Source organism: Manihot esculenta, chromosome 17, assembly GCF_001659605.2.
Source record: "Manihot esculenta cultivar AM560-2 chromosome 17, M.esculenta_v8, whole genome shotgun sequence".
Taxonomy (NCBI): domain Eukaryota; kingdom Viridiplantae; phylum Streptophyta; class Magnoliopsida; order Malpighiales; family Euphorbiaceae; genus Manihot; species Manihot esculenta.
In genome coordinates, this window is record NC_035177.2 from 31,729,113 (window position 1) to 31,745,251 (window position 16,139).

General features: G+C 33.4%; 2 protein-coding genes across 5 annotated transcripts; one reads left to right on the forward strand and one right to left on the reverse strand.

The window, feature by feature from the left end:
- The first annotated feature begins 1,347 nt into the window (after positions 1-1,347).
- On the forward strand, positions 1,348-6,710 carry LOC110605171. Of its 2 annotated transcripts, none has more exons than XM_021743535.2 (15): positions 1,348-1,683; positions 2,592-2,780; positions 2,919-3,033; positions 3,147-3,299; positions 3,893-3,997; positions 4,664-4,747; positions 4,831-4,946; positions 5,033-5,134; positions 5,213-5,326; positions 5,401-5,457; positions 5,595-5,661; positions 5,744-5,797; positions 5,885-5,959; positions 6,037-6,072; positions 6,221-6,710. In XM_021743535.2, exons 2-15 carry the CDS (start codon positions 2,761-2,763, stop codon positions 6,332-6,334), a joined length of 1,212 nt encoding a protein of 403 aa, XP_021599227.1. In that variant the 5' UTR covers positions 1,348-1,683; positions 2,592-2,760; the 3' UTR covers positions 6,335-6,710. The 2 variants fall into 2 exon arrangements, with proteins under 2 accessions (XP_021599227.1, XP_021599228.1); XM_021743536.2 differs by having other exon boundaries at positions 2,922-3,033.
- On the reverse strand, positions 6,126-15,256 carry LOC110605170. Of its 3 annotated transcripts, XM_021743534.2 has the most exons (10): positions 14,192-15,255; positions 14,003-14,058; positions 13,830-13,912; positions 13,546-13,624; positions 10,047-10,157; positions 8,593-8,702; positions 7,979-8,062; positions 7,457-7,494; positions 6,984-7,097; positions 6,126-6,667 (listed from the first exon to the last, which is right to left on the reverse strand). In XM_021743534.2, the coding sequence occupies exons 1-9, from the start codon at positions 15,168-15,170 to the stop codon at positions 7,027-7,029; spliced, it is 1,611 nt and encodes a 536-aa protein (XP_021599226.1). In that variant the 5' UTR covers positions 15,171-15,255; the 3' UTR covers positions 6,126-6,667; positions 6,984-7,026. The 3 variants fall into 3 exon arrangements, 2 of the variants coding, with proteins under 2 accessions (XP_021599226.1, XP_021599225.1); XM_021743533.2 differs by lacking the exon at positions 6,126-6,667 and having other exon boundaries at positions 6,735-7,097; XR_002486343.2 differs by lacking the exons at positions 6,126-6,667; positions 6,984-7,097; positions 7,457-7,494; positions 7,979-8,062 and adding an exon at positions 13,281-13,447 and having other exon boundaries at positions 14,192-15,256.
- Between the last annotated feature and the right edge of the window lie 883 nt (positions 15,257-16,139).

The following is a 16,139-nucleotide window of genomic DNA, read 5'->3' on the forward strand; positions in this document are numbered from 1 at the left end:
CTGTCCAACACTTTGTCTTTCTTTATAATAAATAATTTCATAAATATTTAATTTAATTTTTTATTTTATACTTCTAATAAAAGAATTTATTTTTGTAATTTAGAAAATCATTTTTTAAAAAATTAAACAATTCAAGATTTGATAAAAAAAATATTTAAATACGCAAATGGAACCTCTAATTTAATTAATAATATTTTTTTAATATTAAATAAAAACTAAAAAATATAAAAAATTAACTTTTAATTTTACTCATTTTTATTTTAAAGATTATAATTTAATTTATATCAAAATATTATTTATAATATTATATCATTGCAAATAGTAATAATATTACAACACTATAACATGATAATTAAAATATAATTATTAATAAAAAAATATTTTTTTTTATTTATTTTATTTTAAAATTTATAGTTTAATTTATATTAAATTAATATTTTATAATATAATTTTTATATCAATATTTATAATAATATTTAAAAATTATTATTTTATATTTATTGTGCAATATTAAATAATATTTTAAAATAAATTAAATAATAAATTTTAAAATAAAAAATCAATAAAATTACATTAAATTTTTTTATGCTTTCCCCTGAAAACTATTAGACAGTTGCCATGATTATCATTTCGAATCAATCAAGCAAGCAAAACGGCAGCATTGACCGAGTAAGACTCACAATTCAAATTATTATTAAAAACAAGAGCCAAATCCAAAGTCACAATCACATAGCCAGCCTCAATCATCACTTTCAAAAGTTACAAAATCAAAACCCACAGAAACCATATTCCAGTCTACTCACTCACACCCTAATCTATTCTCTTATTTCACACGTGTCCTTCCTCACAGGTCCCACAAGCCAGATGAATTAACTTTCAGACACTAACGTACGAGCATCATATACAAACAAATCCGGAAAATGGCAAAAGGTAATAGTAACACAAACGGAAACTGCAAACTGGAATTGTTGCACTCAAAATCTCATAAAATGATACATAATAATAACGTAAAAAGAACAATTTTGTTCTTACAAATTGGATAAAAATATTAAATTTTATATTATAATTTAAATTTAATTGAAAATATTATTAAAAAATTAAATTAAAATGATGTTAAATAAACTTATTATAATATAATTCACTCTCCAAAATTTTTATACTTATAAATTTAACTCGATGAATATATAAAAAATTATATATTTAAAATTTTAATTTTTATAAAAAATTATATTAAATATGTTATTAATTTGTAAAATAATTAAAATTATAGTAATATGTAATTTAATCTGAAATTTGATGAATAGAGCAATTATTAGACAAATTCTAAGTATGAGCTGTTCAATAATAAAGAAAAAGAAAGGCGATAGTGAAGTTTCCTTGGAAATTCCAACATTAATTGTTTCCATTGATACTGTCTCTGGCTGTAATTCTCTTCTTATTCCTTCCAATTCTTTCGTTTTCAGTAATATACGCAGAACCAAACACTGCTCTAAATTAACGGAGCTGCCATTTGGCAAAGCACAATCTTTGATCCTCAGCTATGTGCTCCCTCCCTCCCTCTCTTTTTGTTGTTATTTTTTCTTGAATATTTCCCAGATTCAAATTTCTCGCCACTCATCTCTCCTCTTTTTCTCTCGTCAATCGGAGTAATTCCCATATACCGAATTCTCATCTACATTTCAAGTATGTTGATTTTCCCTTCTTTGAATTTTCTTTCATTTTCTTGGCTTCGCTTTTCTTTCTGTTTTCCCTTGTAGAATTTTGACTATTAATTAGGCTATTTATGGTTTCTTTTTATTTTCAAGAATGTAGAAACCAACAAGATTGTTCTTTGTGGTATTATTGTTATAAGCTGATAGAATTTGATTGCTTTTTTTTTTTGGCATGGTTTATAATACGCGGGCTTGAAACCAAGGTGATGCTTGTAATTTGATACGTTTTGTTTCGTGTGTTTGTGCCTGATATTTAGCTAAGACTATTTTGTTTCATTGGGCAAATGGGAGAAGATCGTCTCTATCAACTGGGTAAATTTGATTTAGACTTCATGTTTGGAACCAGTTAAAAAATTTTCGTGTTCAAGTGCAGATGCTGTGTTTGTTGGTTGGATATGGCGCACGTGAATGATCGTTTAATGGGATTTGTTCTTTTTTTTTTTTTTTTGTGTGTGTACTTTTGTGGTATTCCGTAGAAGTAAAAGAAAAGAAAAATATGCAACCTCAAGAATGCATGTGAATGCTGATCTTTGATTGGAAAGATAAAGCAATGAACCTTTTCATGTATGTTTAATAGCCTGAAAGGATAGCCATACCAGTTAAGCCGTTTGCAACGCTTGCATATCTGCTTGATGCAATTTTTGTTTTAGGCTAATTGATACCAGGCATGATAAACTGTGTGCAAGTTATGTCCATTCCCCGTAACTGAATTTTGTGTGTAGAAGTGCAAAGCCATAAATTCATTAGCCTATACCTTATAATTGAGAAAAGAAAGGAAGTCAAGTTCATGCTAGGAATTAGCAGGAGAATGGAACCTAAAATTCTAAAATGCTATATTATCTTGAATTGAGTGAAGAGCACTAATTTCATTCAATGCAGGATATTGTCTGAAAAGAGCATTTCAGAGTTGGTCATATTCCCATGAAGGAGTTCATTTCATCTTGAGGCAACTGAAAAATGCAAACTTGATGAGTGAGTGGAACAGATATTGCCTGCTGGGTTTCATCTTGCATATTTTTGGTTGTAGACTCAGAAGATTAGGACTATAATGAATCTTCCCATACGGAGGTATGGTTCATTCCTTAAAGGTTTGGGAGAAATGATCGAGTTTATTTCCTTTTTCAAATGAAGACCAAGTTTAAAGTTTAGAATTTTGTTAACAATGAAGCGCTAACAATATGTGTGAATTTAATCTTTCTTGAACAGCAGTGGAAATACAAGAAAACCTCATGAAATGATGAGGCTTTTCATGACAACTTTTGTTGGAATTATTTTTGGCTTCTTTTTGGGAATATCATTTCCAACACTCTCTCTATCTAAGGTACATATATTTTAATCCTTTGAAAATCTATGTATTTGAGTTTGTTTCTCTCAATTAGGTTTCAATTTTACCTGACAAAGTAATCACATTGTATGGTGTTAAACAATTGGTAGATGAATCTTCCATCCAGCCTATTTTCTTCCATTGATCTCACGTATATTGAGGACAAGTACTCTGGTCTTTCAACCCAAGCATTGTTCAATGCTTGGTCGTCTCTAAAGGGTAACAAAGTCAACCCTCCACTTAACAGATATAATGGTACAAAGGTACGTAATCTTTATTTAATTATACTCATGCTGTGTCGTGGTGTTGCATACTAGTTGTGGCTATGCTATCCTTAATCATCAACCTTAACAAGTTCTATGCAAGAACAACCTAAACCCTCATTCTGTTTGTTAACTGACCAGAGTTCACCTCAGTAGTAGAGTAGCTGAATTGCTGCAAATTAAGTCATCAGCTCCTATTTCTTTTCAGTCTGCTGTTTTCAACTGAGAGTTTGAGATACCTTTGTTCAAGTACTTTCATTCCCTAACCATTTTGTGGAGTTGAAATTCTTGCTAGTCCTCTTCTTAATTTGATTTCTGCACTATTTTTTTAATTGTTTAGACTTATCAAGCAAGCAGAGAAGGGTTTTTTTTTTTTTTCTTCACATCCTTCAGAAATACGACCTCTTGCTTTTTTGAACCTCTGGTATCAAAATTAGTGTCAAATCCCAGTACCTGTTACAGTTGCCTTTGTACCAAAAATACATGATATTCTAGTGTTGGTGTCATCTTATCTGATTACTGAATATATTGGCAGCTTTATCCACAGAATTTCTCTGTTAGTACTGATTATTAATCCTTTGATTCTGACTCAGATATGGGTTCCAACAAATCCTCGAGGAGCTGAGAGATTACCTCCTGGTATAGTACAGGCTGAATCAGATTTCTACCTCCGCCGATTGTGGGGTCTGCCTAAAGAGGTGCAACTTCCAACTTGATATATTTGACAATCAATTTAAATCTGCAAGTAGCTTGATCTAAAACTGCAAGGAAAGACACATTTGAGGAAGTGATGTGTGGCTGCTTGTTTTGGAGTTGAATGAAAGTTGCTGAGGTTTCTGTAGGGAACACAAATATAGAGAAATAAAATGCTTTATTTTGATTCAGATTAGATTATCAGTTGAAGCGTGAGGAATGGTTGCATGAGAATGAAGACCTCACCATCTTTCCTGTCCCATAAATCCCCACCACCAACTCATCTGTTCAAACTTAAAACCTCTTGAGATGGGATCCAGATTTTAACCATTGGGTTGTCATGATAGTTTGAGATGCCACCACCCAATTTTTATGACGGTGGCTGGGTTGCGAGGCCACCGCCCAACTATTATGGTGTTGGTTGGTTTTGAGGGTATACAAAAGACATTTTGAAGTAGTTTGCAGCGAAAATAATCACTATTGCATGCTTCTATCTCTTTTTCTTTTTCTTTTTATTTTGTTCTCTTTATAAGCAAAAACATGTGCGTCTAGCTCTCTTATATAGGATTCCATATGCTTTCATTTAACTTTCAAAATGTTAAAAGGCTCCCAATTTGACATGATGGGGGTACCTAATCTGGTTATTTGGTTAATGGAGGTGTTGTTTGCAGGACTTGGCCGCCACACCAAAATATCTTGTAACTTTTACAGTTGGTTATAATCAGAAAAATAATATTGATGCAGCAATTAGAAAGGTTTCTTTCCCTTCATTTCTTCCTTCTTCTCTCTCTCTGTCTCATGCTTTCTCATTTTTCTCAATTAAACTATATTTTCACAGTTCTCGGATAACTTCACCATTGTGTTATTTCATTATGATGGCCGGATAACGGAATGGGATGAGTTTGAGTGGTCAAAGCGAGCCATCCACGTGAGTGCTGCCAAGCAAACTAAGTGGTTAGATTTTAGCCCATTCTAAATTTCAAAAGCCTGAATGCATTGCAACTTGTATCTTCTCATAAGCTCTCTGAAATTTGCTCAAGGTGGTATGCCAAACGTTTTCTACATCCTAACATTGTTGCACCCTACGACTATATTTTCATGTGGGATGAGGATCTTGGGTTAGAGCATTTTGATGCAGAGGAGTAAGTGGAACTACCTTCATGTTTAAATGAAAATACTGTTCAAAGGAAAAAAAATGTAAAGTTTTCTATCTTCTTTAGGTACCTTAAACTGGTAAAGAAACATGGTCTGGAGATTTCACAGCCTGGTTTGGATCCTGTGAGAGGGACAACATGGGCAATGACAAGGAGGAGATATGACACTGAAGTTCACAAGTATGAGCTCTTAATCTTTCTTCAATTGTTACTTATGGGTTGACTGTTCCCTTTTTTTGCCACACATCTTGCAGGGATGCAGAAGAGAGGCCCGGTTGGTGTGCTGACCCACTCTTGCCACCTTGTGCAGCGTATGTAAAAATAATAAAGTCAATTTTATGTGATTACCAAGATTATTCAAATTTCATTTTCCTCGTCAATTCTGCAAATATATTTAGTAATTAGGAGTGAGTTTCAGTACATCTTAATCTAAATACATAATGATCAGATTCGTTGAGATTATGGCAACTGTGTTTTCTCGGGATGCATGGCGTTGCGTTTGGCATATGATTCAGGTATTAGTGTAACTATGTATTCTTGTTGTTGCCACTCTTCTAACTTTCTCTATATAGCTATTCAAAATTTATCCTATTGCAGAATGACTTGGTTCATGGATGGGGCTTAGATTTTGCTATGAGGAAATGTGTTGAGGTCAGTAACCGCCTTCATCTTCCACATTAACAACTATCACTGTCCACCTCAATCGTTTGTTACTTTTGTGACACTGCTTGCAAACAGCCTGCTCATGACAAAATAGGAGTCGTAGATGCTCAATGGATTGTTCATCAAGGTGTTCCTTCACTTGGGAATCAGGTAAACCCAACCATTATCTAATATGAATTGTTTGTTTGATGTATAATATGTTTCGCCGTCCTTGCCTTATTTGACAGGGGAAAGCTCAGGACGGTAGGGCGCCATGGGAAGGGGTATGAAACAAGTTTATTTTTTTTTTCAGCTAATTCTCTCTCTCTCTCTCTCTCTCTCTCTCTCTCTCTCTCTCTGGCATAGTAGTACGATGATGAATGTGCATGTTCACTGTCAATGAGAAGAGTCTAAAGGTCTGATGTTTCTCAGGTGAGGGAGAGATGTCAAAGAGAATGGACAATGTTTCAAGAAAGAATGACAAATGCAGAGAAAGCCTATTATGTGGCAATGGAAATTGATCCTCCCAATTCAACAACTCGTTAGAGGGATGGGGATGATGCCACTACATACACATTTTTATAAATAACCACATCTAACCTACTAGTAGAACTCTCATCTATATTTATGTAGTTTCCACGATGATAATGGATTCGTGGCTAGTTTGGTAAAAGCATATATCCTTATTTCACATTCATCAGTTCATTTTCATTGAACTGGTGACCAGTGAATTTTGAAATTTTGATTACCGGCCTTTGAAGTGTCTTTGTTCAGGAAACTATGTTACATGTGCTCTTGAACCTTGTGGAGGTTGTATTTTATGTGTAATGGAAGACTTGCTGTAGCCTCGAGCAAACTTGGTTGATAAACTAATGGATCCTAAGGATTTCAGAAGTTAAAAAAAAAAAAAAAAAAGATTTAAGAACTGAAACTTGGCGACCTCGTATGTACACAAAGTGATTTATATGCACTAGTTCAGTTCTAGAATATAATCTAAGGTTTCATTTTACCAACTTACAAAACAGCCCTTGAAAAATTCTGGGAATGGGGTATAAAAAAAAGTTTGCACAGGACTAATCTGCAAAGAGAGAACCAAAAGCCTTCAGCTACCTATCACTTTCAATTACTTCCCTTTAAATTTGTAAAGAATGATATGAGCTAAAAAATATATAAAAAAAAAGGGAAAAAAAAGTACTGTGGCTCCAAAATTTTGAGGAGCAACCCATTGCCGCAACCAGTTAGAAATAATTTTTTGTTACTGCCTCTTCCAGCTCTTTGAACTCCCAAGCATCATCTGCCAAGTATTCTCCTGCAACCAAATAGATTTTATCATTTTATTACTGTTTTTGCCAAAGAAGGAATTAAAATACCCTCTTTGTTCCCAATTTCCTTGCTGAGTAACATAAACCTAATTGAGATTTAAGTGGATCTCTTTCTGCTTACAATGATTATTACACTTGAAAAAAGCATCATCAATGGGAATTAATAAAGTTCATCACCAATTTTTAGATTGTTCATCACCAATTTTTAGATTGTTCAGCACATAAATAAATATATCACTTAACTAATTCTGATCTCTTTTTAGAATCCCTTGCAATAAATAACCCAGATTAGATACTTGATCCTCAATCCTCCTTAAATTTTTCAGGAATGAGGAAAAGCTCTTACCAATTGAATCTCTTCGAAGGGCAATTAAATGAGCACAACTGCAAGTAAAAAAGCCAAATTAGAAATCATATCAACTCAAATAGAGAGCGAAAAACCAGCTTAATTGTGGAATATTTTAATACTGTCACTGCCTTCAATAGCATTCTTCAATGGTGAACAAAATTCAGTCCCCATATTCCTAGTTAGGCGCTGAATTACAGATTTTGACAAATGCACATATTGGAAGTTGTGTTGCAGCTTTGACAGGCAAAAGGTTTAAATTCTCAAATAGTTGTTTGGTTCTTGTTTTGATGTTGTAGTTTTAACACCTTTGAACTAATACAAGGAAGCTAAATTCACTTCTTATTACTGGTCTTGCTATGATCCAATTTCACTCACAACATGCACTTGACCTTCTGGTTGTAAATCTATAATTATAGTTAGGAAGCCAAAGATTGTCAAGTGTCCAGAAACCCAAAACTACAGGCCACAAGACAAGTTTTAATAAAAAGCTATCACTGAATCAAGGTGAAAAATGCATACCTGCCAAGAGCCTTCCCAAAATCTGCACATAGTGATCGGATATATGTTCCTTTAGAGCACACAACTCGGAAAATCAAATTTTGTCTGCAACAACCACACAAATCCAATTCAGTTCCCGCTTCCCAGATAGTGAACCTATCACTCGGGGACAATGTCAAAGCACATCCTTCATTAGTTTGCAGAGAGCTCTTCCGAACATGAACTTTTATTATCTAAAATGGTCTATGAAAGCATAAGGGTTTCAACTTGGAAAGAGGAATCCCTGGCTCCAAATCAATCGCAAAGAACATAAACAATGAGGTCATCTTGACAGAAAACTATCCTTTCTAATAAAAGGAATATTTAACTTCAACATGGTAATATATGAGAAGCAGAGCATACATGTGGAACAGAACATCCAAGTAAAGCCATATCCTGGAATTTGAAAACTAACTACCACACATTGGCATGGATAGACAATCAAGAAGTGCACTTCAAATACACTACATAAGTCCAATTATACATATCACATGATTTCACAATGAGTTAACAAGAGAAAAATTGAAGATGCAGCTAGTGGCTTGTGCACAGGAATGTGCTTGTGCTGATACATATAGAACAGAAAGCAAAATGACCTGTCTTCCAAACTTCTTTCTATTTCGAACTGAAAAATTGAAATTCTTCTGGGAGAAAGCTCGATGTTTTCTCCTCTTCTAGCTTTCTCATACATCTTTTCACCTCCAACCTAGCACAAGGTGGGAAACTCTGAGCACGCAGACTAGTAGCACATAACAGAGTGTTTATGCATTCAAATATGCATGCATTTTAAAGTGCAACCTCCTTTGATCCACATGTGGGCCCTAAAAACACAGGTAACCTGCTTCTAAGAAAAGCATCAATTTGTTGCTTTTCCAGAAGCGGGTGAAAAACAGCTTTCTCCTACTCAATATATATATAATGCAATTTAAAAGGGCCAAAATCAGCAATGCCAAGCAGAATATGTTTGTCTTTACTAACTTTTAGGTATTTTTTAATCATTTTAGGTAAATACATAAATAGTTTTTAATAATATTTTATCAATACAAATTTAGGCTTTCTGGAAGATAAGAACTAAGAAAAAGAATCATGAAATTAACTCTTGAAAATTAATTTTCATAAATTAAATAGTATGTTTAAAACCTAATTTATAATCAAAGTATCCACTTAGTTATTTTGTTATTTAAATTGATTAAATCTAATGATTTTTAAGAATGAGGAATTTAATGTTCTTATTTAATACATTATGCTTATTTAGTTATATATCTTAGTTTTAATTATATCTTTAAATATCTATTCATTTCAAGAATTTTGCAACTTTTTCAAAAAATTTGTGTAGCAACAGACTCTTACCATTATGTTACAGCCCGTTTCCATTACAACAGTGAAAACAAAAGCGGCAGTGACTGTGCTTTAAAACCATGATTTCTACCCTAATTGATGATTTACCAACTCTTAGGTGTAAGTTACAGTGAAGACTGACAGATGAAGGATATGTTAGGTGTGAACAACAAAATCTAAGCATAATTAAAGAAATCATCACCAACGGATGACTATAAAATTGTTCACTGAGTTTGTAAGTATTAGATACCGATCAGGTAATATGCCTACTATGTTTAAACTCAACATAGTAATATGTATAAAGAGCTTAATGCACTGCTTATTCCCATATTTAGGAGCAAATATTTCAGAAAATTCATTTCTCTTGCATCTACAATTGTTGTTTTGAATGGATATGGTATGCATTTATGCATTCGAGAATGATTTAGGTAATGAGTCACTGAGATAAACAGTGTCATAGTGATTACAAAAAGTGAATCAGTAGTTAAGCATACAAAAAGAGAATAGTCAAAATATAATTGGGGAAAGTGAATGAAAGATGTGAAAATTCTATAATGAAGGAGTGACTCACTACAACACTAATTGTAGCAAGTCACTGTACCTAATAGAATGCTTATTTATTTTGAGCACCACATGCAAGGATCTGTGAGCACAGCTATACATCATTGGCTACTATCAGAACAGTCATTAGCTTATGTAGCAAATTTCTTACTTTGATGGCAGAGAACATTGGAGGAACTTGCCATATTTCCCCACAAAAAGAAGCAGCAGCTTTCCTTATGTCCACATCTTTGATGTGCTCCCAAGGCTCACGCTGGATAACCTAAAAAGGACAAGGATGACACAGTATATTGAGAACTAGAACATTGTTAGCAGACCCTTGCTAATATACAAGAGATTCACATAGGGAGAAAGAAAGATATTGAATGCAAGACTAGATCAAAGCCACTAAACAGGGCAGTTGAGAAATTCTTGTTTTTCTTGCGACATGATGGAGCTTCCCACCTTTTGTAAGTTTAGTTCAGCCATGTTCTCCACTTAATTAGCTGTTGCTTTTAATTTCTTAACTGTAAGAGGGTGATCCTCCATGTTTTGTTCATATTTTTAAGTTCCATTATCTGTAGGAAGAGGTTATCTCTTCTCTTTGCTATTTAAGTACGGTAAATTAATAAAGGAGACATAATCAGAATTTTGCCAAAAGTTGTTGAATACTCAATTCAAGAGATTTTCAAGTTCTTTCTTAATGAGCTTGTACAATCCTCATCATAGGTTAAAAAAAAAAGAAATAATCACTTCCTTCTTCACCCATTGATTCATTAATTTCTCAACCTCGCCCCATAACTCGATCCCATTTCAAAGGACCCTAACATTTGGTATCAAAGCCTGGGGTTATAGGAGATTTAATCCAATAGTAACTCAATAGAATTTTAGCCTTGTTTCTTGAAGAACATGCTACCAATAAATCCTAACGGGAGAAACTCAATGCAAAATTGGATAACCTTACTAGAGCTATTGCTAGTACCAAACAGTCTGCATCCATCTCAGATGGCAGTACCCAAAGTTGAGCTTCAAAATCAAAGTAAACAGTCAATTCGACTTGTGCAGGATCTGATTCTTCTAGTAGTTCTCCTATGGTCCCTAAATTCACTAAAATGGATTTGCAAGAAAATCCTCTGGGTTGGCTAACTCATTATGAGCATTTTTTTTCCATCATCAATAAACAGAAAACGATGAGAAGATAAATTTGGCTTTATTTCGCTTGGAAGGCATTGCACAACTTTGGTTCGTCCAATTTCGGAATGATTATCCGAATCTATCTTAGGAAAATGCCACTCAGTTGAAACAAGGATTTTATCCTCAAGCACTGAGGACAAGCACGTCAACATGTGCGGGAGTAATGTCAGCAGACTTTGCTAATATACAAAAGATCTCACACATATAGAAAAAAAATAATTGAAATGCAAGACCAAGTCAAAGCCACTAAACAGGGCAATTAAGAAATTCTTATTTTTCTTACAACACGATGGAGCTGCCCACATTTTGTGGGTTTAGTTTAGCCATGTTCTTCACTTGATTAGTTATTGCTTCCAATTCCTTTATTGTAGGAGAGTGATTCTCCATGTTTAGTTCATGCTTTTGAATTCCCTTGTATGTAGGAAGAGGTTATCTCTTCCCTTTCCTTTGCTATTTAAATGCAATAAATTATGCTTTGCTATTTAAGTCAAGTAAATTAATAAAGGAGGCATAATCATAATTTTGTCAAAAGTTATTGAGTACTGAACTCAGGAGATTTTCAAGTTCTAATGAGCTTGTCAAACTTCATCATAGGTTAAGAAAAAGAAACAACCACTTTCTTCTTCACCCATTGATCCATTAATTTCTCAACCTTGTCCCATAACTCAATCCCATTTCGAAGGACCCTAACAAACAACAAAATCAATTTCTACAAAGTCCAACAAGATGATATTAATGAAGATCTAGCGTAAAAAGTTTGAACTAAAAGGTAGTGCTACTCCCACTCCACAAACCTTTTAATTTTGCACAGGCAGTGAAAATATTGTTGTTGCATTACTAGACTAAAAGATTTCAAAAACAACAAAGCCTCTAATGAAATCACAATCATCTAATTATTCTAAAATAATCTAAATTTCTACTTTGATTTCCATTTCAAATGCATACTATCCAAATTAATGCAAGAACCAGAAGCAATAGATCCAAGCTCTTCATTTGCAACTGCAAAACCAAGCATGACTGTGGCCATACTATGGAGGGTAAGAATCTAGATAAAAAATGTGGACTCAAGATATGGACAGAACTTAAAGCCTATTGCCATCACTGATTACATTTAGCTTTCTACAGCAACCAATGATATTTTCTGATACTAGAGGTGGTCTTTTCCGATATTGGCTGCCTGTAGGATCAGGTAGGACTCTAGGTCACAAGGTAAAAAAAAACACACACAAGGCCTGTGAAGGGGAGAACACTGAGAATAATCCTAGAAGGAAATTGCAGAGGTTATATTAAAAAAATAAAAAAAATAAAAGCCAGAGAGGACTAAGAGGGGAGAGTAAAGAAGGGTCAGTAGATCCCCCAGGGTCTCTCAATCATTGTGGTATAGGTATCCAAATCTGGACAATCAACTGGCCTCTGTGAAAATAATGGAAATGGTTATTAAAGGCTCAGGGTGCACTAAGGTGCAAAAGAGTCCGGGCCCCCGTGGCTTAGGTGCAATCGTGTGCCTGAATGAGGTGAGGCTCAAAAACATAAAATTTAACAAAAAAGCAATTTTAGATAACTAAAAAACAAGGACTTAAATAGAATGTTAATACTTTTTGTTCTTTAGAAATATATGCCATATAATCAAGAAATAAATTACTTTAAATAGCATATTAGTATCTTTCTGACAAAAAAAAAATAGCAATAATAATAAAGAAGCAATATCACAATGATACTGTAATAAATTACTAAGGTAGCATTGTTAGTGCTATTTAAAAATGATCATTTTAAATAAACTAGAAAATATAAATACAGGAGTCCAAAAAGCAGTTAGATGAACAAGACAATGAGATAATATTAAAAATAATATACAAGGAGATATATTATAAGGCGATTGTCTATCACCGGTGACACTAATTTTGAGAACAGTTTAGTCATCAATATTGGATTCTGATAGATTGGAATTTCAAATAGCGGTTTTTTTTCTTTTAACCAATGGAAGTACTGGACAAAGGTGGAAATTAAGGTGTCTTCCTAGAGCCTTACAATTACAATGACAATGCACATGCCTAAGCGCACAAGAATTAGAGTTAGAGCCTATTGAGCTTTAAGCTTGAGGCATGTCCAAGGTGCACCTTTAATAACTATACAAAAGAGCAATATTGGCAATGTAAAAAAACACAAAAAAGTAATTGTGCAGGTGAGATTTTTGAAGTGCAAATAATGCTACCGTGAACTAAATTCTCCATGCATTTCCATTCATGCTGGTAGCAGTTGGTCAGGTTATACTCCATGAGCAAAACATCAGACAATCTCTCTCCTAGAATTTGTAATAGCCATTTCAATATGAAGGGTCTGCCTATTGCCAACTCCAGACAAGACAGGATAATGCCTTGGCTACTAATATTGAAAGTAAGAGAAGTACATTGAATCATCATACAGCAATTAACCAGAAAATAACAATCACCAACTTTTATTCAAATATATAGACACACCGGTGAATCAGCATCCCAAGTTGAAGTTGCCTCCCCTAAACGGAAAACTCCGCTATAACCCTTAACCATACCTTGGTATCTGCATATAATATGCAAGGTCTCAGAGGTGTATATTCAATAGAACACGTTTGAGAAACAAAATAGAGAAAGAAGTTAATTTCAGAGAAAAAGTTAAAGTTGAAGTTATAGTCTTTAAACAACAAAAGAGATGGAGAGGGGGGGTGGGGGGAGCAGGGGACTGCATATACACTGTCCCTAAAAAGGTGGTTTAAATTCAATATTACCTATCTACCAACTTAGTGGCTTTGCCAACACAAACAATCAATAATCCAGTTGCCATGGGATCAAGTGTTCCAGCGTGCCCCACCTTTAACCAAAATGAAAGAGTTAGACAAAGTTATTACTCCTGTACTGGAGATGCAATTGCAGCCGGAAGTAAAATGGAGAAGGGGGCGACCTTTTTCACTTTCACTAGGCGACGCAGCTTTCCACAAACTGTAAATGAAGTCCATCCTGGTTTGCAATACCATAAAATTACATTTTGGGAATACATTGTTCACAGTGCTCATAATTCCAAAATTTTTCCAGTCAATAAAATCCATACAAAAGCATCAAGCCCCACAATAGAAAGACGCCATTAACTGACCTTTAGGCTTATTCACCAAAACCACAGTTCCATGAGGACCATCCCACGTAGGTGGAAGCTGGGTACTTCTCGTGACAAGGTACGGTTCTCTATTGTCAATTTCATTATCCTTACTTGGGACTTTCTTCAAACACTTGAAGAACTCCTCTACTTTCCTCTCTGTGATATCCTTATTAGTCTCCTTGGCTGAATTTGTCTCTTTCTCATCCTTCTTCTCGTCGAAGAACACCAACCTTCCATCATCTTGTTTGTGTACAACTCCATTATCTCTCTTCTCTGCCATCTTACCACTCCTACTCCTTTTTGTTTTCTCATTTGAATTCACATTAGAATCTTTAGGATCAATGAATGCCTTATCGAAGCATTGATCAGGGAAATACTTCTTCTCCAACTGATAAACCATCTTGTAATGCTTATCTTTTTCCCATGGATAAGCAAATGCATCATAGAAATACAACTCCTCCTCTCTCTTATGCAAACTACGAAACTGCACAACCTCAGGAATCAATTCTACAAAGCCCTCTTCATTCTTTCCACCATCCTCATCAGAATCTGACCCATACATTCTTTTTCTCCTCTTGTTGTAATACTTTCTCCTAGACTTATCCATATCTACGTTATCTCCATCCCCAGATAGCTTCTGCTCGACCCACGAATCAAGACCCATCTCTGAACCAGGATTTTTGGGTGAGTCCGGCTCAGGTGAAATATTGGCCCCAGATTTACTAAGCCGGGTGGGTTTCCGACGAGTTTGGGCAGGTGGGGACGGAGTTGGGCGGTTGATAATCATGTCGTACTGAAGAGGGTAAGGAGTGGAAGGGGAGGAGAAGAACCTCAGTGAATGTGAGAAGACGAATTTTTTTAGAGAAGTGGGTTGTGAGGAAAAAGGGGAGGGAGAGAGAGCAGATTTCAAGGTCGTTGATGTTGAGAAAGCCATGGATTTTGGGCGAAGAAAGAGCAGAGAAAGAGATTTAGCCATTGATGATTAGATGTCGCAGTTTAAGCAGAGTCGTAGAACCTAACTCAGAGAGTTGTGTCATTCTAACTTACTATCTCAAATGTCAAAAGCGTAATAACATGTCATTTTTTTAATTAGACAAAAACAAATTCTACCTTAGCCCTTAAAATATTAATTAATAGTCGGATAAGTCCTTAAACATTTTTTTATCCAAATAAAAACTTTTAACAAGTAAAATAAATAAAAATAATCTAAAAGTATATATATATCCTTTAAATTTTAAAATGGAATAAATAAGTTCTTTAACATTTTGAGATAAACAAAAAATAAAATATATTGTATTTTTTTTAATTTAAATCCATACAAAATCATACACAAAAACTTTTGTATTGCATGAAATTTTCATTAATTATTTTATTTAATATATAACAAATTGACAATTTTTTCCTTTATTAAATAGTTTAATAAATATTTTTATGGTCACTTTTACTAATTTAATATAATTTAATAATACATGATATCATTATTCTAAATAAAGTAACAGATATTACTAAAAAATATTACTTACAGAATATTATAGTAAATATATAAAAATAAGTATAAATTAAAAGTAAAGATTTATTTGATATTTACTCCGTCTTAAAATTTTTATTTATTTTTTATTATTTTAAAATTATTATCCACTTTATTTATTTATATTATAACTCTATTTTATTTTATTTTATTTTTAATATATAATTTAAAATATTTTTTAATAATTAATAAAATTTAATATTTTAATATGAAATAATTGTAAAATTAATAAAAAATTATTTTTTAATGTGTAAAAAAATAAAATGAATAAAAATTATAATTTTATTAATATTTTTTAAAATTTATATTATAAAAATAATTTATTTAAATAAATTATGTAAACTAAAAGAGATAACCTTGCATGAAAAAAGTATTTATATTACAAAATGGGCTTTCAATACACAGCATTGCATGTGG